The 25,237-nt window shown below is 35.7% G+C and overlaps 3 protein-coding genes and 2 long non-coding RNA genes across 8 annotated transcripts; 3 read left to right on the top strand and 2 right to left on the bottom strand.

Annotated features, from left to right (window-relative positions):
- The first annotated feature begins 797 nt into the window (after positions 1-797).
- On the top strand, positions 798-6,533 carry LOC124184838 (ubiquitin-conjugating enzyme E2 Q2). 2 transcript variants are annotated; one of them, XM_046574959.1, is made up of 6 exons: positions 800-1,107; positions 2,364-2,708; positions 3,066-3,225; positions 3,442-3,593; positions 3,841-4,138; positions 5,295-6,533. In XM_046574959.1, the coding sequence occupies exons 1-6, from the start codon at positions 946-948 to the stop codon at positions 5,324-5,326; spliced, it is 1,149 nt and encodes a 382-aa protein (XP_046430915.1). In that variant the 5' UTR covers positions 800-945; the 3' UTR covers positions 5,327-6,533. The 2 variants fall into 2 exon arrangements, with proteins under 2 accessions (XP_046430914.1, XP_046430915.1); XM_046574958.1 differs by lacking the exon at positions 5,295-6,533 and having other exon boundaries at positions 798-1,107; positions 3,841-5,279.
- Positions 6,534-7,768: 1,235 nt separating this feature from the next.
- On the bottom strand, positions 7,769-10,403 carry LOC124184843. Its single transcript, XR_006871267.1, has 2 exons — positions 10,317-10,403; positions 7,769-9,894 (listed from the first exon to the last, which is right to left on the bottom strand). It is a non-coding gene; the product is annotated as an uncharacterized LOC124184843 (long non-coding RNA).
- A 257-nt stretch (positions 10,404-10,660) lies between these two features.
- Positions 10,661-14,076, top strand: LOC124184839 (uroporphyrinogen decarboxylase). 2 transcript variants are annotated; one of them, XM_046574960.1, is made up of 6 exons: positions 10,661-10,728; positions 11,166-11,463; positions 11,587-11,745; positions 11,894-12,193; positions 12,288-12,461; positions 12,550-14,076. In XM_046574960.1, exons 1-6 carry the CDS (start codon positions 10,676-10,678, stop codon positions 12,688-12,690), a joined length of 1,125 nt encoding a protein of 374 aa, XP_046430916.1. In that variant the 5' UTR covers positions 10,661-10,675; the 3' UTR covers positions 12,691-14,076. The 2 variants fall into 2 exon arrangements, with proteins under 2 accessions (XP_046430916.1, XP_046430917.1); XM_046574961.1 differs by lacking the exon at positions 10,661-10,728 and adding an exon at positions 10,740-10,888.
- On the bottom strand, positions 12,976-17,716 carry LOC124184837 (arrestin domain-containing protein 17). 2 transcript variants are annotated; one of them, XM_046574955.1, is made up of 7 exons: positions 17,380-17,716; positions 16,488-16,643; positions 15,615-15,826; positions 15,342-15,524; positions 15,046-15,257; positions 14,677-14,972; positions 12,976-14,590 (listed from the first exon to the last, which is right to left on the bottom strand). In XM_046574955.1, the coding sequence occupies exons 1-7, from the start codon at positions 17,492-17,494 to the stop codon at positions 14,460-14,462; spliced, it is 1,305 nt and encodes a 434-aa protein (XP_046430911.1). In that variant the 5' UTR covers positions 17,495-17,716; the 3' UTR covers positions 12,976-14,459. The 2 variants fall into 2 exon arrangements, with proteins under 2 accessions (XP_046430911.1, XP_046430912.1); XM_046574956.1 differs by lacking the exon at positions 16,488-16,643.
- Positions 17,717-20,380: 2,664 nt separating this feature from the next.
- LOC124184758 lies at positions 20,381-21,131 on the top strand. The gene is made up of 3 exons (XR_006871254.1): positions 20,381-20,483; positions 20,778-20,859; positions 21,021-21,131. It is a non-coding gene; the product is annotated as an uncharacterized LOC124184758 (long non-coding RNA).
- The last annotated feature ends 4,106 nt before the right edge of the window (positions 21,132-25,237 follow it).

Here is a 25,237-nt window from a genome sequence, read left to right as displayed (position 1 = left end):
CAATGAAATCGCTTAATGTCACGTCAGAAAATTGACGTAACAGGAAAGCGACCAAATATAAATATAAAACAACGTTGAATTAAGAAGAAAACATATTCAAAATAGGAAAATTATGTATGAATAAAACGAGTAAATACAATACAATATAAAACAGCTATACCAAAAGCTGCCCAATAGTTGAGTAATTGTTAGCAAATTTTGTCCAATACAATTAACCCCTATTCCCTGGTTAAAATAACTGTATGTATACTTATACATTTATTACCCAGTTGTGATTTGCACTTTATTCGATCACTTTAAAATAAAACTCTGTTCCTGATTTTCTTTCGGTGGTTGCATACGCATCACTAGCGCAAAAAAGCTACTGATAACTCTATTGTGTATATGTATGGCGCAAACAATAGCTTTTTTGTGTTAATGACGCGTAAGTGTAGGTTATCGTCAAAGTAAGTGATTTCTACTTGGACTATAAAGACTGGCTACAGCATCCTCTTAATTACACTCGAACTTGACCATACAATTTTTTTCATATTTTGCATAAGATAATCTTCGTTAATTTCAATTTTTTATTGTGCAATATTGAAATACATGAGTATAGCACACCCTACCCCAACATACGTGGCCGTTGATAGTACCATCAATTTGGCTAAAAAAAGGGCCTTTCGCATTTTCGAAAAATTAAGGGTCGTTTTCAGACTGTATACAAGACCGTGCTCTGCAGTGTGGTAAGTTAGTGCGTTGAAATACTCGTAGATGGGGCCACACAAAGATAGAACAATACGTGCTTGAAAATGTGTGAGAGTTGCCGAAAGCATTGAAAGCTCAGTTAAGTCGCGGTCGCCATTTTCTCGGGAGTAATCTGTCTGTCGTGTTTTTGATCCTGAAGTGTTTTTCGAAAGAATATCTGCTGAAAATTAGGGCCCATCTCTCACGGGCGTCCGTCAAATGGCTTGCTTGAACACTTTAAAACAAGAAATTAAAACTCTCGAGTCCGTGTTTCCCAAGAGCCATGAAAGATTTCAGATAATGTCTGCGAGTGTCGACGAGCTCAGCTGCAGGTTCGTCGGTAAAAATGGGAAGAAATACGACATTCACGCCAATATTACAGTAAGTAATTTACTTTATGAAACACTATAATGTTCTGAAAATTTATTCACGCTTACGATATCACCTGTATCTGCCGAAGACACAAAGTATACTTGAAAAAATTTAACACGAGTTTCCAATGGGTCAGACAAAGAAACAATAACATTTGTGTTGTTATTTGATATTTCAATTTGTCAAGTGATACCTTACACAACGAATCATTGCCTGGAAGTAATCGGTTTACTTTATTACACACTGGAGGCTTCATTTATCATCCAGATACGTTAATGCACACGACTTTCAACAATTCGTTTCAATTTTGTTTTTACGGTTTACAGCCCAATCAATGTTAAGGGTAGAGGTCAATGAATGTCTCAGGTTTAAGGGTGAAGCTTTGCCAACAATAAAGGCATAAGTCATCATTCACTTATCCACACACTTGTTTCTTCTAAATGTCAAAATATTGTTTGTACTCGATTTTTTTGTCTGAGTATAACTTTCTTTCTTTTTATCCTATAAAACTCGAGCCACCTTCAAAATTTGATACATTTTTACAAAATTACAAAATGCCTTGTTACATTTTTCTATTGTGTGATAATTGTATAAAATACTTGCAAATGAAATAAAATTGATCAAATATTTCTTAAACTATGCTCTTCAATAATTAGAAGTTGAGAAAGTCAATTCAACAGTCGATATAAATCAAATTTTCATAACCTTTATGGCCTTAGAATTAAAAACAATTTTCAGTTGCCACAAAGACTTGCACACATCTGGTGGCAGGTTGAGCACTAGTGTAAATTCAGTTTCCGTTGTCAAACATGTTATAAAACTTGTTTCACATTGTTCACAGAGAATTCAGATCCTTGTGCATCAATTATCGAATAATCGGAATTCAAATAAGAAAACTTACTGTTTAAAATTGCTATTATCGAAAAACAAACAAAAGACATGATAAGACTAATGATGTAAGTATGCCGCTGAAGTTAATGATCAGAATTAGCAGCTACGTGCACTAATATTGATTATGAAAGGACAGAACAACCCAAGAATTGAAAATTTGGTTAAATCTTCTGAAAATCTAACAATTGCACAGAATGATCAATATTGAACTGTACTGCATTATTTTTTTATGAAGCTTAACTAGCTTCAGCTTTGTGATGTAAATCATGGTGAATATTGATAAGAGTATTGATTCCTTGGCTCGATCAAAAACATTGTGTGCAGATAAATAATTATATCTAGTGAATTACTACTTAATATAATTAAACTTGTAGGAAACCTACCCTTCTACGCCACCGGTTTGGTTTGCGGAATCGGAGGAAACGAGCGTGACAAATGCAGTACAAATTCTAAGTAACACAACGGGACGGGATAACCATGTAATTAATCAGGTGGGAATACTTCTGAAAGAATTATGCCGCTTGCACTCGTTGCCTGAACCACCTGATGTCGAGCGACTAAGAACAGCCCTAGACCCGCTTCGGCTAGGTGGAGCAGCTGCTGCTGCGCAAAGAATGGAAGCTGAGGATGTGGAAGATATTGAAGACGACGAAGAAAGCGAGACTGAAGAGGACCTTCATTTAGATATGGATGAGGGAGAAGCCAATGCCAAAAGCAAGGTAGAAAAGACTGGGTATCCCAAACAATGCTGATTTGATTGATCTGCAATTTAGCTAAAATGCCAATAAAAAAACATCGATTTTACTAATGTATTCTATAAAATTCATTTCATTTGTTTCAACACAGTGAACCTGCAGAAATAGATATAATAAATAATGATGATAAAATCTGGTACAGGAATCTTTAGCAGAGACTTCATTTAATTTTTTTCACTATTGTGCTTGCTTCGGTGTGCGTATACATTTAATTACCAGAAGGGTCAGGATGCTTTACAGTAGTTTAAGCTAGTGATGAAAGTTGAGGTGTTTGATATTGTAGTCCATTCGTTCTTAGTCACATTGCTAATTATTTTCTAGGGTGATGAGATGGACCTTGAGCATCTGGCGACACTGGAAAGGTTGAGACAAAATCAGAGACAAGATTATTTAAAAGGATCAGTATCGGGTAGTGTCCAAGCTACAGATCGACTTATGAAAGAACTGCGTGACATATACCGAAGTGATAGTTTCAAGAAAGGTATTGCAATATAAAGTTTTTTTCGTGCATTAACAGTTTGATAGTAAGATATGCTCAGATATCCACTCAATGTGCTCATTCATCCAAAAATAACCTGATTTATATAATTTGCGAGCGAATTTATCAGCTGTGCAATTGATCCATAGTATCAGTTTTGGAAATTTTAGTATTTGTGTATTGGTGTTTAGTTTTTACTTAAATGTGCTTTCTTTTCAGGAATGTACAGCATAGAACTTGTTAATGATAGCTTGTATGAGTGGAATATAAGGTTAATGTGTGTCGACCCTGATTCACCGCTTCACAATGATCTTGTTCTTCTCAAAGAAAAAGAGGGCAAAGACAGTATTCTTCTCAACATGCTCTTTAAGGTAAGTTACTTCACATAAATCTTCACATTGTGCTCGCATAATAAAGTAACTTTGGGACACCTCTAAGTACTGGCTGTTGCACAAGGAACCTGTTATATTAAATGATTGAGTGTTGAATTTCAAAAGGTCTAAAATATGACCTTGTATAAATAATGATTTTTTCATCATACACACATTTTTTCTTTGTATACACTCGTTAATCTGATAAAGAATATGAAATCGTTAATATATTAATTGTATATCCTAGGAAACGTACCCATTCGAACCACCTTTTGTGCGAGTTGTTCATCCGATAATTTCGGGTGGCTACGTACTGGTAGGTGGTGCGATTTGTATGGAATTGTTAACGAAGCAAGGATGGAGTTCGGCATACACGGTAGAGGCCGTTATAATGCAGATTTCTGCAACGTTGGTAAAAGGAAAGGCACGCATACAGTTCCAAGGAGCAGGTGGTGGAGGAAAAGTTTGTGGCAACCAGGGCCAATATAGTCTCGCACGTGCACAGCAGTCCTTTAAGTCCCTCGTACAGATACACGAAAAAAATGGTAAGCAAAGATTAATTGAATATTTTATGCACGGTGATAGATGAAATTTTCTTTGCCAAGGACGAAATAGTTGTTGATATTTCTCCTTCAATGCTACTGAAATTAAAAACAGTAATAAATGTTAACGAACAATACGATCGAAACATTGCTGATTATTGATCAAAACATCGAAAACTATACCAATTCAACGCATGGAGGCGATAATACTATGATATGCAAGACATATTTAAAACAATGAGATCGAACTAAATGAAAACCACTTTAATACGTATGTAACAATATTACGTAATTACTCGGGTAATTTTGGACAGACATTTTTTAAACAATGCAAAATCTGTAATTCATAGTAATTTATATCTATACAAGGTTGAACTATTACAAACATACATGCACCTGTATTTGTGGTATCGATTCAAGCGAATCAATGAAATTTTATTTTAATTCTTGATGAAACAATGGTTGATTCAGGCTCCAGTCCCAGTAATTAACACACCAGTCAAAATGACTAGTTTTTTAAAAATTGTAATAATAGAAAATGTTTTTGTCGGTTTTGATATACATATATTTTATTATTATTTAATTTCTAAAGATCGGTCATTTTCACTGGTTCTGGTAAGAGTAGCTTTGTTTTAATCTCGGTGGTTCTAGTGTTAATCAAAAGATACAATCAAATGATATAAACCAGGCAAATATTATAGGTGGGAGTTAATGTTATCATTAAGAAAAATAGGTCTATATATAGAACCAGGGTCAAAAAAGGTGTAGGCCTGTTGAACTATAACTAATTATCAATGATTCTGTTTTTCAACCCTTCTGATTTTCTTTTGAAATTGATTTTGAGATCAGGCATACTGTAAATTATCTAAATTATCTGGTGTGTCGACCAGTACCGTTATTTTTTTATTTCATCCCTGTAGCTAAGTTATATAACAAGAGTTTTGATAACAGAGGTATAATAATCTACGAATAAGATCTTTTGAAAGAATAAGTTTTCAAATGTATTTTAATACTTCAAAAATTCTAAAAATATTGTAATAACGACTGAATGCATTGAGACTGAAAGCATTGCCTTCCAATAAAGTGCTTTGGTACTATACCGAGCATCCACTGAAAGTTAACTTAAATTTGTTTCTTCTTTCTACTTCTTTTATTACAGGCTGGTTCACACCACCGAAAGAGGATGGCTAATAAAAAAAAACAAAAAAAAAACGAACTAACGTAATAAAAAAACATCAAGCGATTACACGACGCGTGCTTACAGCTGAGACTTTAATTCGGTGTGTGCCCAATAAATAATTGTTATGATAATGATTTGATACACAACCACAACATTAACTAGGTAACTTTTAAGATACTGATTAATCTTATGCATAACTTCTTTCATCGCTAATATGGCTGACGCGCAAACAGTGAAGTGTTTGGGACTCATGCGATACGTGTCTTGTACACACAGATATTGAAGCTAACAGCATAAGCAGTTGTTAGATGTAGCATTTCGAGAGCCACAGTTGATTGGTCTCCGAGGAAGTTAACAGAGACCCTCTATTGCATGTATAAGTACAGTGCATGTATGTTATAATTTCATGCGATTTATTCTTCCATCGAATTATATTACTTGGTCCGTAACAACTATAGCAGGAGGTACTTTATTTATTACTCCTTTAAAAAGAAATGTCGACAATTATAATAGTATTTGGAGGATCAAGAGTAACCTGAAAGATATACATTCTTTGCTGTTAGAATTGACATCTGTGCTTGTATGTCCGTATTTCGGAATGATGTGCATTGACTTGTTTCATTCTTTGTGAAACATCTTGTACTTTCTCGGTAAATTATATGATATTTTATGAAATTCTCCAGTGCAACTATATTACATAACTTTTAAAGTAGTGGAAAACAAACGAAGTCCAAAATGAAATTGCCAAATTTCATCATGAGATCGAACTCTTGTATGTATTTATTATGACTATAAATTTAGACTGTGCTTCACTGCAAGCCAGCTACCACCTATTGCGGAGGTGAAAACAATTTGACCCAGGCCGGTGTTCTAAGTGCAAAAGGAATTGGGCCATGTCTTGTATAAAAGATCCAAAGTTTATTGATAGGTAGCGTGTAATCGAATAATGAGCTCCAAACTGCCCTTTGCACAGTTGTATTTAGATTTCTTTACAGATGTACTATATAAATTTGCGTAAATTAGGTACTTATTGTTGTTGAATTATTTTTATATGTTGAGTGAAATTAAACATCATGTGAAATCGAATATTCTAAAATCTGGGGATGTGTAAAAAAATTAAAAACTATGGTCGGATGGATAAAATGGCCAAGTTGCATAATGCTAATCATTTTAAAGCCTGGATCTTTTTTGCACAATACGGTCCAATTATTTTGCAGGCAAAAAAAAAAAAAAATATTACAAGAACGCAAATGTTACACCAGTTTTTCTGTATGTATATTTTGAAACGCATCCTGCTTATGTTGATTCAGTCTGAAAACTTCTTGCCAAAATCAATTGAAAATTTGAATTTATATTCAAACAGTGTTTTGCCTTTAGTCTTGTACAGTCTGCAAACTCTTATAAAGTTTTCATCATAGTAGATGACACTTACACTGCAATGGGGTCTATCTGTTGTTAGTATAAAACTATCATCAATGTGGATATTGGACCACGACACTTAATATATGGAATGAAGGAGCCAAGTATTAGCACTCTAGGACTTCTAAAAATGTATCCCGAATTTGTGAGAATCAGAATTGGATCGGAAACAATTCATTGTATTGGTTGACAGGCTTCTATTGTACATTCCTATAATGTGAATATGGACAGCTCTTTCTTTAATTCAATATTTGAAGTGATGCGCAACTTATAAATAAAACGTACATATTCTATGCATAGCAGTAAGCTCCAGCCACATGTATTGATATTTCTCTGTCATTAAGTAATCATAAAAAATATTTAATTATCAATCGTTTCTCTGTAAAAAGTTGTGTTAGTTTTGTTTTTCAACTACTTATTTCAAAAATCAGTTTCTATAGTACACAATATTTAATCATTATTTTCAGCTTCTTGAATCATTAAAAATTCCTTATCATAGTTCATTTTCTTCGTTTTTCTACGGATTATAGTGTAAAGATCTTCTTGTTACTTTGTATGCCTGAACAGATGGATCCATTTGCTGTGTGGCTGTAATTATACTGACTTATTTTAATTCAATGTTAATGACGTATAGCACAACAGCTTGGACACTTCTTAAGCTTATCTTTTGTGTTGAAACAAATCTTATTGAACTTGGCAACATGATTTTGTTATTATTTGAAGCTTATTTTTCCTTCAAATACTTTTACTTCTTATTCGGGTACTTTGGAATATATTACCCATGCCATTTCTGACGCACTAAGTCGATACGAGACTAGCTAGATGTTGGACACTTGTATGAAAAGTTATATACTAATTAAAGTAGTATAAAGAAGGTAGTAAATTTAGTTCTCAGAAGTTAAAGGAAAGCGATTTAATTTTTAACAGTAAACATCATTTGAGTGTACTTCTTATTGAAAATATCTTATCCTCAGTAACAACCTGAGACTCCTGACATTATCAGGATTTCATTCTGTTCTATTCCTAATTATTCATGTACTATTTTTAGTGCTTAAAGTATGGATTCTAAATATTCGCCCAGCTTAGTTGCAAAATTTAGCCTAGTATCAATTACAACATGCATTTTCCTAAAGTTGGCGTTACAATTACAAAAGAGACAGAATTCTAACAGCCAAGCAAAAAGTACACATGTGGGTAGAAAAGAAACGAGATGTCGAGCTACTAGTGATCAGATTGTGCTTTGACATTCATCAGATAAGGTAATTATATTTGCGGCAAAAATAATATTTTCAAGTTCCCGTTTATTATTCAATTTACATATGCGCAAATGATGATTTGAATACTTGACATGTGCGAAATTCCTTAATTTTTATTGGGTAGTTATACAGGAAAGTATCATGCGCTGACTAAACTGGAAATCTGGTCCTTCCTGCATAACTGCGTGTTAATGCGTGATCACCCTTTAGATATAGAAATAGGCTTCGTATGCCGTGTTATGTGTATGATATGATATTAATTCTTGTATTATTCTATGACCCAAGTAAATATGAAAAAGAGTGCTGGCTGCCCTGTGTGTGGTAGGATATAATCCAATTTTTTTTTAATGGATGCTGTTGTGTTTCTGTTATTATTACCATCATTAATAATATTATTATTATCGTCATTATTATTACTATTATCGCGATCATTTTCATTATGTCTCAACAACATTCTGTCACCTTTACATACATTATAATTGATACAACGTCTTAGATCCATGTGCTTTCGAGATATCACTGTAGTAACAGGTTGATCAAGTTTAATGCCAATCTTGGTCATTTTATTGTATAGTTGTTTGTTACAAAAATTTAGGTATAAAACAATTATGAATAACTGAATTGGTTTATCTTCATCACCCTGCCCAGCACTCTAGTTAGCACTCTTCGTAATAGATTATGTTAATTATTATTTAGAAGAACGCTATAAAAAATAAAGATTTTAATAAAACATGTTATTTCTGCTCTTTCATCACTACAATTTTTACCGTAATGATACAATCTAATACTTTGAACATAATGTACATACAAGTCTTGTTTAAAACATTAAGGGTGGAGCAATAATTTATTTTTTGTAACATCTGCACTGAAAGTCCTTTTTTATACACCATCCACAGGTACTTAAAGGAGTCTCTCAAACCCTAGTGTGAGAAAAATTGTCCTGCACAGCTGGCAGTTGTTTAAAAAGTTTTTCTTGCACTCGGGTTTAAGAGACTTCTTAATTGCTGGTAAATAATGCATAAAAAAATAGGACCTTACGTTAGAGTCTTAACAAAAAATAATGTTCGATACACGATCAGAAGCTGGCAATGCCTAGAATGTACGAATGTGCGACACTCGCTATGCAGCCTTGGTGCCATTATGCTTTTGTATCGAAAAATACTATTATTAATACTCAAATTCTTAATTATCATCTATTGTCTTCATATTTAATTATATCAATGAACGCAAACAAATTGAAAAATTAAAGGTCGTATAGATTCTGATTTTAAACAAGCTGGAAAATGTTGAAAAGAATTGATTTTACTTTGAAATTAATTTCTCTAAATGTAGATTCACGAAAATTTGGAATCAGGCAAGTCCTTTTAAACTGCTAATTACACGTTTGAGAAAAGCAATTAATAGCCACACAATTGAGTTGAATCTCTTGTGTATTTAGATTTTAATAAGATTAGTGAGTGAATGATTAATTAAGTAATTGAAATGGATAAATAAAAGTAATAAAGTAGATTGTAAATATTCGTCAATTACTGTATCATGCCTGGTGCTTGCAGAATAGCTGTATAACTTCAAAAGAATCAATGCAGAAGACAGAGCATGGTTGCGTGCTCTTCATTAATGTTATTGAAATAATCTGACAGTGAGTATATTTTTGCTGCTTTTTCTGAAATAAATTTCGATGCCTTCCATTAAAAAGGGAAGCAGCTAATATATATGATTCCTTTGATCAAACATTGAAAGTTCAATACGTGCGCTGATTTATTTATCTTTCTTGAAATCATCAAGTAAAGCTCCTCGACCAAGTCCCAAGTACATGCACTTGTTCTTTTTTCTACCTCTAGTCTTCATGATGGCTATATCCCGTTAGGGCAAGTGTCAACCCACCAGTGTGTAAGTAGAGTTGCCTGAAAGCGTGAGTAAGTAGCAGTAAGTAGGCTCTTTTTCGTTTCGCTGCTCGGTTTGTGGCGCGCAGCCGACAGTGCCTACGGTGCTCATTCGAAACCGTGAGTGTAACATTAACAGGGCTATCGAACGTATCAAGCTGCTTTTTCACGTGCAGCAAACAGAGAGAAACCTCAGCAAACAGCAATAGCAAAATACTCTCATTGGCTGCTTGTTACGTACGTGGTGGGAGGCTTCTGCTGTACGCAGCAAAACCAACTGCTGTAATGGTTTATTTCTACTTCGAAAAGCTTTATTCAGGTACCGCAAAATGCTGAAGAAAACACCAGAATCATTGACCAATCAGAGCATTTTTGCTGTTGCTGCCATCCAGCTGTTTGCTGCACGTGAAAGTGCAGCCTAACTGTCCATATGTAAAACAAACCTATATTTGTGACGGGGGGATCCGGACGATCCGGATTACCAATAAAAGGAAATAGAAGACAATGTAGATGAAGAAAGAAGCACAGCAGGTGTGTGTCATTACATATTTAGATGTGCGATAATTTGTATATATTACTTCTCGTTTGAATTTAACAAAAATTTATCAGAGCCAACGTAAAGTGAAATTTCTGAGAATTGCGATATTACGTGCGCCAATAAACCTCAATAGTCACTAGCTTTGTATATATAAATTTTGTTATTTAAAAATTTGAATATGAATAAAGAACTGAGATATAACATTTGAATATTAAGCTAATGGTTTTTTAAATATTGCAAGCTATGATTCAACGAAATTTAAAAATGTATGATAACTTTTGCCCATGTACGATAATTTTACGCCGTTGGCATGATCGGTATGTATGTATGTACATATATGCAATCTTATGAGTGAGAAAATTCGTCGCATAGTCGTACGGTCACACAGTATTTAACGAAGGTGGTGTGAATTAATAGTAATTGTCTTTTGTAATTACTAATATATGATAGTAATTGTTATTTCTTTGTTGAGGCAAGGTAAGTGTTTATCAAATAATCAAACTATTTTGTTTTACTATACATACTATAGTTCCCACTTCTCGTTCAAACCCTTAACTTAACATAACCTACTCGTATTCAGATAAGTATCAATGTTATTTTAACCAGTAAGCATTAACTGCATTCAACAGCGATTGTAAATAATAATGCTGTGAAACATAATTTTTCCATGACATTTACTTTTGGTGCTTGGTATCTATCAGTCATTTATGATCTGGTCATTTGGCATGATGTTTTAAAAATTCAACCATTACAGAATGACCGAGCATAATTTTCCACCTCTAAAAAATGACCGGCTGCTCAGAGCTGTTCGAGGAGAGCCTGTTGACAAGGTTCCTGTTTGGATTATGCGACAAGCTGGGAGACATTTACCTGAATTCAGGGAAATTCGTTTGAAACATGATTTTTTTACCATCTGTCGAACACCTGCGCTTGCATGTGAAGTCACCCTGCAACCCATAAGGAGATTTGACTATGACGCTAGCATAATATTCTCTGACATCTTAGTTATCCCACAGGCTATGGGGATGGAAGTAGAAATGAAAGCTGGAGTTGTAAGTCATCATATTTTAAATAGTGAAAAGATGTTGTCTATTGAAAAATTAATTCATTAAATTCATTATTATATGCATGATAATGTAAATATAAAAATTATTTACTTTATGTGGGTCTTGTAGGGTCCAGTTTTGCCAGAACCTCTAACAGACCCATCTCATTTATTAAGATTGATAACGCCCGATGTTGAGAAAACTTTGGGTTATGTCGGCGATGCCATAACGCTGACACGACAATGTTTACAAGGAAAAGTACCCCTCATCGGTTTTACTGGGGCACCGGTCAGTATTTTACTTTGTCAAAGATACCTTTTCCTTGGTCCAATAATTATCTTACAACACTTCACTTCTTGTCTGTGTTTTTACTCTAACATTTCACATCAGAAGTACAGAGATCATTGTGCCATTAAACATTATGTTCAAATTATAGTGGACATTAATGGGCTACATGGTGCAAGGTGGTGGTAGTTCAACAATGGCTCAAGCCAGGTTTTGGCTTTATCATTATCCAGAGGCTTCACATCAGTTGCTACAACAGATCACTAATGTTGTAATTGATTACTTGGTGATGCAAGTAAAATCTGGTGCTCAGCTCCTACAAGTATTTGAGAGTTCGGGTGATTTTTTAAACGATGAATTATTTCAAAAATTTTCTCTCAAATATCTTAAGCAAATCAACGAAGGAGTGAAGAAAAAACTAGATGAGCTTAACATTCCACAAGTTCCAATGGTATTTACATTGCCTTGTTCACCATTTTTCGTCACTCCAAAATTTATAAGTAATTAAAACTAATTTATTGTGTAATGAAATTAATATGTCATAGACTGCATTTCCTAAGGGTGCTACCTTGAATTCCCTTGAAATGCTCGTTAAGGAAAGTGGATATGATGTGATTGGATTGGATTGGACGGTAGATCCTGCAGAGGCAAGGGCTCGATTAGGACCAAATGTTACTCTGCAGGGGAATATGGATCCTTGTGCACTATATGCATCAGAGGTACTTTGGTTGACACTATTGAACTTTGACCATAACTAACGCGAAATACTATTTTTCTGCGTGATATTTTTACCATATTTTCACTTAGGCTGAAGTATTCCAACGTGCTGCAAATATGGTCAAAACATTTGGCAAGGAGCGGTACATTGCAAATTTGGGTCATGGTATTTTACCAGATGCACCTATTGCATCTGTTGAAGCATTCATCACGGGAGTTCATTCGGTTTGATAGGTACGATGTCAGAGAAAATACATTGAGTAAGTGAACACTTGAGTATGAGTTAATGAAATTCTGGCTCAATGATAGAATGGAAACTGTATATCTTGTCAAGTTCAAGAATTTGCCACAGAAAAGGTGAACTCTGGCACTTATCGTTTAGAACAAAGCTTACTCAATTGCAAAGATACTGTGACAGCTGAGTCTGCAACAGTGAATGTTTTTCACAGGCATGGATTTGCGTTTTTGTAGTATCAATGATTTCTTACAATTCATAACTATTTTTTCACTTAGTTATTTGAATCATGAATCACAAGTTTTATTGATATCAGTAGGGCTGCAAATTCAACAGTGAGAAACTTAATATGAATTACCAGACTTGCTGCATTCTTTAATAATTCAGTCTACCAACTGGAACTCCTAGATTCATTTTGTTATTCGCAATTTAAAATGTCACATGTTATAGAATACTATATATAATTAATCAGAATTCTTTCCTTTTATACACTATGAATTTAATCATCGTTGTTGAAAATAAAAAAGTTGTAAAAAAATTACTGTATTTAGTACGAATAGCTTGAGAATTGGGAATCCGTCAGTATTTGAAGTTGGCAAAATTGAGGCATCAAAAATAGAAATGTGTCTATATTGAATAATTTATGATGACTTAGTCAGCCAAAACTGGGAAATCAGAGAAAATTCAGCGGATTTTGTGGAGGTATGGAGAGAGAAGAAAGCTTCCCTCTTGAAAAAGCAAAATATTTAGAATATTTGTCTCCATGTGCTTGGTTAGCATCATCGTTAAATAGATCAGAAACGTATTTTTAAATACGAATTGATATAGAGCTCTATTTATTAGATACTGGAATCGCCATTATAAGTTTGGATTTTAGTCGGGGAAAACTAATAATTTGGTCCAGGAAAAGTCAGGGGATTTTTTTGACTATTTTTAATGGTCTTCATTTCATTCAACCTTGTTGGTGCTGTCCTCACTTTAAGTTTGAATCTACCCACGATTCAAAATTTGATTAATACGTTTAGACATTTGAACTATGTTTACATAATCAGGGTGGCGAAACACCAAGAAAATCGGGAATAATCAGGGAATTTTGTCTATAAAAGTATTATTTTAAATATTTTATCTAAATGTCAATTATGATGGCCTGCAGAAAAAAAACGCATTTTTTTATAAATTGTGTTGAAAACTCAGCTATGTTTCGTAAAGTCAGGTAAGCTAACTTCCGGAAATGGCATTGTTCAATTTGTAATTATATGTGTGAAACGAGGTAAAACTATGGGTTTTTGGATCTAAATTTATATATTGAAGGTGCATAATTTCTGGAACTTTTGGTCATAAAAGCTGCCCAACATTATAGGGAATTCTGAATTTTTAGACAGGAAAAATCAGGGATTTACATTTGAGCAATATTATCGCCACCTTAATAATGGTGACCGTTGTAACGTTTTCAAAATATAAGCAATTGATTAACACAGTCTTTTTTAGCGAATGATCTATTTTATATCTATATAGCTGCATCAAAACATGTAAAAACTTAATAATTGATGTTAGTACAGAAGCATTTACAACAATGTTAAAAAATAGTGTCCTTATGTTAATTCCTCAATTGTTCACTTTAAATATTATTACTCGATTTGTCTGGATCACGCAACATTTATTAATGCGTAAAACTTGTCAGTGAAATTGAACAAATGTCTAGCTTTGGAATATTATGTAGAGATTCACTTTCACAGCACGCTCAGTTTCGAATACATTGAGTTTTCTATTCTTGTGCAAAGTTGTAGACGGGATACCTTGGCGCAAATTGATTTCTTGCTCCGAGTACATGTTCTGACTCACCACGCTCACGTATACTACGTGCTCCGTAACGCGATTCTGCGTATGATGGTGGGGCTGTTGAATAAATGGAATGCAAAACAGTTTAAAAAATTCCAGAAAATCAATTCGGGCAAAGCATCATTCGGTGCGAATTCACTTACGAAGATTGGGGTACATGTCCATCGCTGGTGGCAACGGCGGTGGTGCTACTGGCATCATGTTTCCAGATTGATCTGGCGCGACGAAACCAGGTGCAGTTGCTGCTGGTGCGGTAGCAGATGGATTAAAGGCTGGATAGCCGCTCGGATAACCGCCGTATGTTGGATCTGCCAGTTTGGTTGGATAGTCATCAGGTTTGAGGCCGGTACCAGGTGGTAGAGCAATCGGAGGTTGGTAACTCGTGAGAGGGACCGTACCCACGTATACCGGGATATTTTTCTTCAGATTACGGTGATACCTAGAAACGCGCATGGAAATTTACATATCGAAAGCAAAGAATACGCTTATGGCAGTAATAGTTTCCAACTTACCACCCCGAAACGCAGGCCTCTATTTTGATGCAGTACTCAAGTTTGATGATACCGCAATTCGCGAGATTCGAAGGCGGAAGTGGAGGAACGGTAAGCCTTTCCTCCCAATGTACGGTAGCACCGGCTTCCACGGGTCCTTTTCCGATTTCCGAAACTACGATCTTGACCTTCTTCGTTGCATGAGACGGTAAGCTTGCCGTGAAAGTTACTACCTATAACCAAAACACGATGTATTGCAATTTACAATTGCCGTAAATAGAATATAACCACGATTGATTGGTTCATTGTCACCGTACTTTTCTCAGCACGAACTTGACTGTGTCGACTGTTACATTACTGAGATTCTCAACGTTCACCCTAATCGGAATAACTTGGCCCGGGACGTAGCCTCGCACTGGTAGCATCACATTTACGTTCAGAGGTGCGGACCCACAGCATAGGCAGCAAAAGGTCTTCGTTAATTCCTCATTGACAGGTTCCTAAAACGAGTTATTTCCGAAAAATAAATTATAAAAATTTTCGCGCCTTTCGTATCTCATGCAATCACATCACGGAAAGAAAATTATTACCGCGGCTCCTCGTTCCTGGTTAAGATCGAGCGGCGATATGACCGTAAATGCTGTTTTCACTTCTTGATCAAACTTCCATGGTCGATCCAATGTTGCCTTTACAGTATATCGGACGTGGCCTAGGTCCGATTCAAAACTACTCGGCAAATTCGGCGGCAAGACACAGCTGAAGGGATAAGTGTGTTCGCCGGGAGGTAGCTGAATCTCGACACCTATTCACGTATATATAAGTGTAAATACAAGTGGGCGTATATATATACATATATATATAGGAATGTCACGTTTCTTTTGCCTATAGATTCTATATATATATATACACCCACTTATATTTACACGTGTACGGTATGGCTACTAGAATCTACAGGCAAAAGAAACGTGACATTCCTACACCACTTGCAAATATACCTCAATGCTTTGACTGTTACGTCATTTACTAATAACTGACCATCACGCGAAATGTTTCAGATTTTACACAAGGTCTCTTCATCGATACTCTGTCCTTTTCTACAGATACTACAATCATTCCGGTATTACCACGCACGATTGTTGTCTTCCTACGTTATCAAGTCTTTAATAATGCGGCACAGATGAACAAACTTTAAATAAGTTTTTTCTGTACAAGACCAAGTATTTTAGAGTTTCAATGGGAGGTAACTCGGCATTGACATATCGATTAACTTATAGTTAGGACAATTTGCGATCCGGGTAGATAATTTTGCGACTGTAAATTGAAAATGTACGACGTGTATACCTATAACTAACTATACCTAAAGCGCGTAGAATATGTCATGGTTGACAATCGTAGTTGATCTGGTTTGAAAGAATTGATTTATTCTCGCAGTAAATACTCAAAACCAACATCATAAATCTTACCTGAAGCTCCACCAAGGAGATAGTATTGTATATTGAAATATTGCTCGTGACCGGTAACCATTTGGTTTTCGTCGTTGTACTTTCCATCATTGTTCAGCTCAGATTTACTCTCTGTCCAGGCAGTATTCGCTTCGCCTTTTATCCTTATATTTATACCTGAGAAGTCAATGGGATACGGATAAAAATATCTGTAATGCAGTGTTCTAAACTTCGTTCTGAATAATTATTTCATAAGTATCCGAATGTACTAAAATAGAAATGATTTGACAGCTCCGCCAGATCCCCGTGAGTCGTATCTAGCGTTTTGACAATCTTATTTCTGCATTTTCGAATCTGCCTACTTGCCGAATTCTTTCGTTGCCTGGTATTTTTGATATCCGTTCAACCGTTTCACGCTATAATTATACGCTCAAAAACGCGGCTGAACGCCCTCCATGCAATATCGTGATTCGAATAACTAATAGCCATAATATATTAGAGACCGCTGTTCTCATGTTCATGATAATACACCAACGAACCCAACCCACTTAGCCCACTTTTTTCTATTTTTATGTTATTGCAGAGTATATTCAACTATGCTTCCCACCGTTCTGATTTAATTAACGGAATGTAGCACATCCTATACGTATCGTGCGTAAAGTTATGAATCTGTTTCGAATGTTTATATATACATTTTTGTTTATGCTGAACCTTATAATTAATCACATTACCAAAATTGCACTGACAATGAGAATTATAGCGAGAAAGGAGGACACGATACTTCTAAATCGTCGGTACTGCTTGTAATTCGATACAGAAAAAGGCGCGGTCGGCAATCTCCCGCCTCGGTTAAGAAGCTCTGTGGAAATCTAATTGTAAGGCATGGACATCAGTCAAGTCGCGATTATCTTACCACGAATCTTCTTCGTTGAGTCAATGACTACGAGAACCCGTCCAGTCACAGTCTGGCCTCCATAGAACGTATTCCACGGATTGTCAAAGAGTATCTGAAAGTCCCTGAGTACCATTTCAACTTGTTAAACTAATGTGCGCCGCCAGTCCTGTGCCACTAACAATAAAATAGTATTTATACTGTGTATCACACAACTGATTCGCCTTTTCGATGCGGAAATTTTGCAATTTCGGTATGCGACGTTTGTACGAATGATTGCCGTAGTTGACAATCTCTAGGCGATCCTCAACGACTAAAGCGCGAGAGCACACTGCTTTGCCAATACACCGCCGCTTATTTTATCTCTCCTGTTCGAAAGGACCGTGTGCTATATCGAGCCCGCAGAGGCTACGAGTTTTCGCGGCGGCGTGTCGCGCCGATTGTGACGTCATCGACAGCACCGAGTGTGATGTTACTTGGAACGCGGATTTGAACCGTACACTGTATAATGCACGGGTATAGTCAATGGGTACGTTCGACTTGGCGCTAGTAATAATATGTAATACATGCAATTTCTCTGTAAAGGAGCCTGTTTTTAGTAAAAAATAAATTTAATTACGTTGAAAATTAATTAAATGACATGATTTTATAGCGCTTGAAATTGTTACAAAAAAAACCCACAATATTTTGTGGTAAGTCTAGTATTTTCGCTGTTAATTAATCTCGCAAGAAAGTGAATTTTTACATTTATTTCCACTTTAACCCTGAATAACTTTTGAAAGAGTTTAGTTATCGAAAAATTATAGTAAACTTTTTTTGTAGAGCATTAAATTCTCCACAATCATATGTGTCGGACATTTATGTACATACATTGCCTCATTACTGAGTTACAAGATTCAGAAATAACTAAAATTATTTTCGCGTATTAATTAAATAAAAAATGGAAGATTGCACTCAGGAACCACTAAATATTAACATTAACCCCCGACAGGCAATGAGGGTAAAATTGCCCCCCAAAGAATCTTGTACTCTTGGAGCAGACTGTAAGGATTGAACCCTTTTAACGTTCATTTTTATTTGTTTAGTTTAACTTAATTACTTTCATAATACAAATATTTTACGCAGAATTGTTTGAACTTTTAGTTTGAAAAGAAAATTTCGTTAGCTTTATTAAAAGCTAAAATATTTTTAATTAATTTTCAATGGTCATTATTTTACATTCCTTGGCAGTAGAGATTTACGGTTTGGATGTTTGCCTGTCAGAAGTTAGGGGCTTAAATTATTAATGGTGTCTTATTTCCTATTCATACAACTATTAAACATGTGACTTTGAAAAAAAATATCCGTTTTTTTCGACCAGTCTACCGTATACATAGTGTTATACAGACGCGAGACCGATAATGTTATCTTATTAGTTTTCAATCTTATGTATGTATGTATGTTCTTCTCATTATTAATTTATTTTGACGCGAATTTTATTCTGCCGAAAGTCGTTGATGAATTGAAAATCACGCCTGACGCCGCGTACTGCTGAAAACCTGTACACATCTACCGTGGTGTGCGCAGCTCCCCCGGCGTTTCCAACCGATCGAGAATATCGTCAGTCGGTTTTGAGCAGCTGTAGCGAGAGCGTGCAGACCATTAGTCCAGAATTTAGTTCGCGTTGTTCAGACTGTCACTTGATTCGATCAGTCCAGTCCATTCCCACTAAACTTATCTGTGAATAATGTGCAAACTGCAGCGTGTGACCAAGGTGTGAGCCCAGGAAAATAAGAAGTTACTGAAATAAAAATGGCTCGCGAACATTCAAGGTGAGTTTCCTGTATCGAGTTTTTAGTATTTTCTAAAAATTTAACTTTTAGTAATCTCAATCCTCGTCTCTATCCGTTTCGGGTGATATTTTTATCGTCTTTTTTTGTTAGTTAATTGGTTTATTAATAATCGTTTCACGTAAGCAGCTATACCACAAAAAGAGAGTGAGCGTAGAATTCAGTGTTATTACGGTGCAGGTTTTCAGATTAGGTATAGCTTTTTAAAGTTTTCTGCATAGATTATTATTAACAGATTGCTCTCCGGCAGACTTTGATTATAGTTACAAGCGTTGTGTGACAAGATAATGCCCCAATAATCTGCTGTTGCAGTTTTCTTTCTTAAGTTCCGATAAACTGAACCTTGCGAAAAGTGACCTTTGAGTCCGTGTCTCGGATTTCAGATCACGGATCGCTTCTTTCAGGTGTACACACGTTTGTAAAAAATAATTGTAACGTATTTATTACTCCTAGTTCGTTTTGGCGTCGTTCCGTGTGTATGAAAAGCAACTTATGAGGACGTTGGCCAAATGAAAGAGTCGGTCGTTTTCAAGGGCGCGTTTTGCTTACATGTAGCTGCGTTACTACGATGCGTAGCGTGGCGACGTGAGCAACGTACATCTTTTCAAAACAATAACAAACCTCGGTCTGCTCATTCAGAATTTCTTCCTCGAGATCCATACTACGTAATCCTTGCCATGTAACGAAAGTTAATGTATTAAACATCGTTACTAAATTGTTTGAAATTTCGAGTGAATGTAAAACGATAATGGTTGTTTATTTCTCATACCTATTATGCTTTTGAATAGCTATAGTAAACTTTGAATGGCGTTTGAACCGATTTCAAAGTTACACTACTCCCGTACTCTTTGACACTACTAACAAAATATGGTTGTATCTTACCTGGTTACAGGAACGAACTGCACCTGCAACTGAAATCACTCGGTAGCGGAACTAATGAATTTATTGCAGAAAAGTAACAGGTACGAAATAATCCCACTCATTTCTCACGTCATTAAGTAATTGATAACATTTTCCACAGCTTGGTATAATAAGTAACACAGTAAAATTTTAGAACATTAATGAAATGTTGTCGTCTTATATAACAACTGATTACAGAATTAAACTGCAGCAATATTGTTCGGAATTAATGAAAATCTGATTAAATCGTCCTTCTAGCAATAAATGTTGGGAAACAAAATGTAGAAGCTGAACAGGGCCGCATTTAGCAATGATCGAAATGAAGTAACTTGAACAACCGATTACTGGATGCAAAATGAAAACCAAACTAACCACCATAGTGAATCAAAGTGGAAGGTACGTAATCGATTATATTTTTAATTATAGTGCCTTTTTTGATCGCAAATAATTTTATCAGTCAGACCATCTTGACTGATATTGAATGCTACTCACTGTTTTTATGCACTTATTCAATATTGTGCTCATTTTTTAAATTTTCTATTGTTCATTTCTGCAGATTATTTATCACTATATGAAAAACCACTGCAATATTACAGTGAAAAAATTATTTTGACATAGACAGTCTATAAGGACATGAAATCTGTTCCGAGTATGTTGTGTGAGTAATATTCTGCTACATTCTTATTGCAGTGTGAAAAGAGTGTCGTTTCGCCATACAACCTGAGATGCTACGAGAACTACTACATGTAAGGTGTGGAGCAACCCGGAGGAGGTAAGAAAATTTATTTTAATTGTGGTGTACTTGAAACCTAATTTTTGTCCCTGCGTAACATGCGGCAAATAAATGTGGAAATATACAACAGTAATAATTTATCTGAGAACTGAAAATCCAGTTTGCTGAATTAATTCGAACTTCCTTTTTCGCTTTTTCAGGTCTAAGCAGAGACATCCGAGTAACTTCTCCATTACTCAGCAACGTTGGTGAGTTTGCACGTGTTAGGTTACGGGTATTTCCCTGGGACTCCTTTATCACGTGGCGTGGCGGTAACAATTTAATTGTTACACGAATCTTCGATTTCTTAGCAGCATGGATAGGCTCATTCGTGACCGCAACGATGCTTGATTTAAGTTGGATATATTTTTTTTTGTTGTCGTTGACCTATTTTACGATAGTCACTCAAAGTTAGAAATATTGCACGTTGCTGAAAGTGGAATGAGCATCGCGACAGGTTACCATCACTTACTCGACATTCGCGAAAACAAATTGTGTTTAGCTACAGATATAATAATCTACCTATGTTTGAATTTGCGAGTGATGTCGTTTAAGCGGTGGATAAACCTGAGGTTTAAATATATTCCAACGATTGGTTAATCGATCGCATTTCAAAGTCTGGCACAACGTAATATAATCAAATTGCATAATAAATCTTGAATCATTTTCAATTTTTCAATATTCAACAACTACCAAACAACTACAGGCTTAGCTCGCTTAGACAAATTTTGATTAGCATTCAGGATGTTTTTAATCCATCTTACAAAAGGTTGATGTACCGATAGTTAGCCAGCAATCACTAAAATAGTATTTTCGCTGACTATGGTACAAAAACATTTTGTTTCCCACAGGTAACCAATGAAAAAGTAAGTCACAATGACCACGGTGCAAATGAGGAAGAATGACGTGTGTTGGAAAGAATGGAGAATCGTTTAGAGCGAATATAGGTAATCGGGTAGGTAGGTGGTCGTTTTGGGATCCGTCGCGGGGTTTAATGTAAATGTGCGTTTGAATCTCTTTTCAACATTTCCGTTGGGTGGTTCCGTTGGGAATTAGGCGAGGGCAGGAAGGTCGTGATATGTCGCGATGTTACTAACTTTTGTAATCCACAGCGTCAAATGATCACAATGATTTTCCTCTAGAAACATGTAAAAGACTGGAATATATGAGTCTCTGAGCTATTAGTAAGGTTTCAACTTTTAAGGAAGTTCAATTTCCCAATTTTTGTCGTTCTGCAATCATTTTCCAGTCGTTATCGAATTTAATTACTTAGTCATTATCGATAATTAATTATTTCGTACAATTGATTACTGTGATCGTTTGAATGAGCAAAACGCATCTCTGGACCATCTATCGCGTTCCGTGGTACGCTAGATGAGGAGAGATGCTGAGCTCGAAGACGTCGCGTCGAAGAGGACCGCCGACCGTCACGCCACACAATAATGCATGCACTCCAACCTCCCTCCCGAACTTGTCTCGCATCTCAGAACAACAATTCGCATCGCTACGTATCAGATTCAATAATACTCAGATGCGGATTGGGTTTCTATCGAATTTTGTTACAAGTTATTTACTAGATATTAACGGTTCTTTGTCAGGTTAATCGGTCGCGCCTTTTTGCGCGTAGATTAATCACGGGAACCAGACGCACCTTTTGCGCGATCTTTGATAACTATGGTGGCAACAGACCGGGAAAATTTTGTCTAGCGGAAAAAGTCAGGGAATTATAATTAACCATACGGAAAAACGCACTGTTTTTTATATATCGTTTTCAAACTGCGGCTATGCTTCGTAAATTCAGCTAAGCTAACTTCCGGAAATGGTATCATTTAATTTCTAATTATTCATATGAAACGAAGCAATACTATATGTTTTTTAAAACCAAATTTATGTATTTAAGGTGCATAACTTCTATAGGCGTTTGGTCGTAAAACATTACTACTATTACCTAAGCTTCGTGAGAAAACGTCAAAGATTTCTGAATTTTTCGACTGGAAAAGTCAGGGAAAAGTCAAGGAATTATATTTGAGCAAAATTGTCGCCACTCTGGTAATGCACATCAATCTATCGCTCCTTTTGCTTAGCGATTTCGTAAATGATACAAGTAAATGGTACAATGAAAAAGTAAAGCACTCTCGATGTGGTAAGCCTTCAGCTTTTCAATCAATTTTTTATCAACAACTGAGTTTTCAAGTTTAAATTGACCGTGCCTTTGCGCGTTGACTTGATACTATTTGGTTCTAAGAGAAAGCGCGGTATCTGCAAGCCGACAGTCAATTTGCGGGTATAAAAGTCGCGGAGTGTATAGTGAGGGTAAAGAATCTTGTAAGTATTTATAAAACATATCTGAGGCTTACAAAGGTATTTTTTTAGTGATTGTATTGTTTTTTGCTTCAGAGAAACGAACTAAGTCTTTTTACAAGCATACCGAAACATTTGTAGTCTTCATTCGAACAGAATATTTATTTCAATAATTACAGGTAGAAAATTAATTTTGATTCATAAGGTTTACAATTTTTTCTTTGATCAAAGAAATGTAGGTAGGTTTACGCGAATGTCAACGTTGGGCTCGAGATAGTTTTTATCGGTGCACAGTTTATAACTTTTGTTAGCAACATTAGTTTAGGTGTTTTGAGTATTATTGTGTAAAAATTATGCGATTGGTTTATTCCTCACGTGTGGAAAAGCGTTTGTATGTATAGCGATTTAGATAGATTTTGATATGTTCGATATCCCTAGGAATTTTATGACCCACGGTGTTGTATGAGCACCGCTTGCACAACCGGCCGCGTGCCTTACAGGGCTGAGCAGAAAACAAAAAACAACATCCTGCGTCATAAAATTTTTAGGGATATCAAACGTGTCAGAATCTAAGTCTTTGTCCAATTATAACCAATGAAAATTTTGCAGTCAATTTTGTTTTCAATTTTTGCTGCAATAACATCATTTGTTAATATGTTTGTGATTTATTTCGTTACTTTCAATTAAAGGTTTAACGCGTGGCATTTTGACGTTGCGTTGGTACCCATTTTCTCGAGCGTTTTTTTGCCATCGACGGCGTGGCGCTGCAGCCTCTTTGCCATCGCGTCAAATTTGACGCCCGTGAAAATAAGGCCCAAGACAAACACCATTCGCCTGCAAAATATTAACAATTATTTTTCACCTATTCTTAAAACAATCACACTACATCTAAAATAAACCATCATTGGATTATATAAGCTGTAACGGCGAATCTCGAGATCATAAGGCAAGGGGGGAATGGGCTATACGTGCTTAGACCGAAAAAGGCGCTTAAATCGCACCTTCAAAATTCCTCTTACAATTAGTTGTCCAAAAACTCAATCAATTTTTGAGCGCTGCTTGAGTTATGTCTCCTTCCTGCTACACCGTAACACTAACAATGCTCTATCTCACTTGCACAGCAGCAGACATATTCTGTGCATTGCTCACGACACGCGGTCCATTCTCTACGTCGATGAAAGAACCGTACAATTTAACAATGAGTTGCGTACGATTAGGCGTCTTGTTTGCTGATTTGGAACTTTAATCGTCACGTAGTCTCGAACGTAAATGCAAATAAATGTATTGTTGTAGCCCTCTTAAGTTTCACCCCGTAATTAAATATTGAAGACAAACATAATGTTAATTCTAAATATAATTATTTCCACCTTCTAATGATCTGCCTGTGTTAAACATAGTTTTGCGCATTGCAGTTTATCTTGCAATTATAACCTATCGCAGACGGGGAAACTATAAACTGAAGCATGTATTGCAACCTGGTTTCCACGATGAACTAAAATGGATTTAGAATAGACTCGAGTATGAATGCTTGCGTACACTGCTCTTCAAACTGCTAGGTACCGTTATGACCAACTAAGTGAAAATCGCATTGCTTCGCGACGTTTTCATTGAGAGCGATTTATTTGCCACCTTTCGGAAACGAAGGTTTGAAAGAAGCTGTCGCTTGGCTGATTTTTGGGTATAGACTAATCATTATGAATCTTTCAGCTCTTTCATTTTTGAAAGGTGGCAAATAAAACATAAACATAGATCAACGCATACTGATTTATAATTACCGCTAATCAAAAGGAAAGTACCGAAATGAGACAATGATTTAAGCTCTTGCTTAGTCATTCACGATAACAACTTATGGGTAACTTGATACTGCTTAGGATATATTATAACCCACAATTTTGCGAAATTCTGCATCAATTAAAAACTCTACCATACACTGATGACGATTATACGTTTCGCCGCTTTTCTTATTCGCATCGATATTTCAAACCGAAGACACGTTGCGATGAAGTTTCATCGCTTTGTTCTTATTGTTACATGGTATCCTGATGCTCGGCGAGTAGTAACGGAGCGATGTGATAAC

This window comes from Neodiprion fabricii, chromosome 6 (assembly GCF_021155785.1).
Source record: "Neodiprion fabricii isolate iyNeoFabr1 chromosome 6, iyNeoFabr1.1, whole genome shotgun sequence".
NCBI lineage: Eukaryota > Metazoa > Arthropoda > Insecta > Hymenoptera > Diprionidae > Neodiprion > Neodiprion fabricii.
This window is presented reverse-complemented; position numbering and strand designations above follow the sequence as displayed.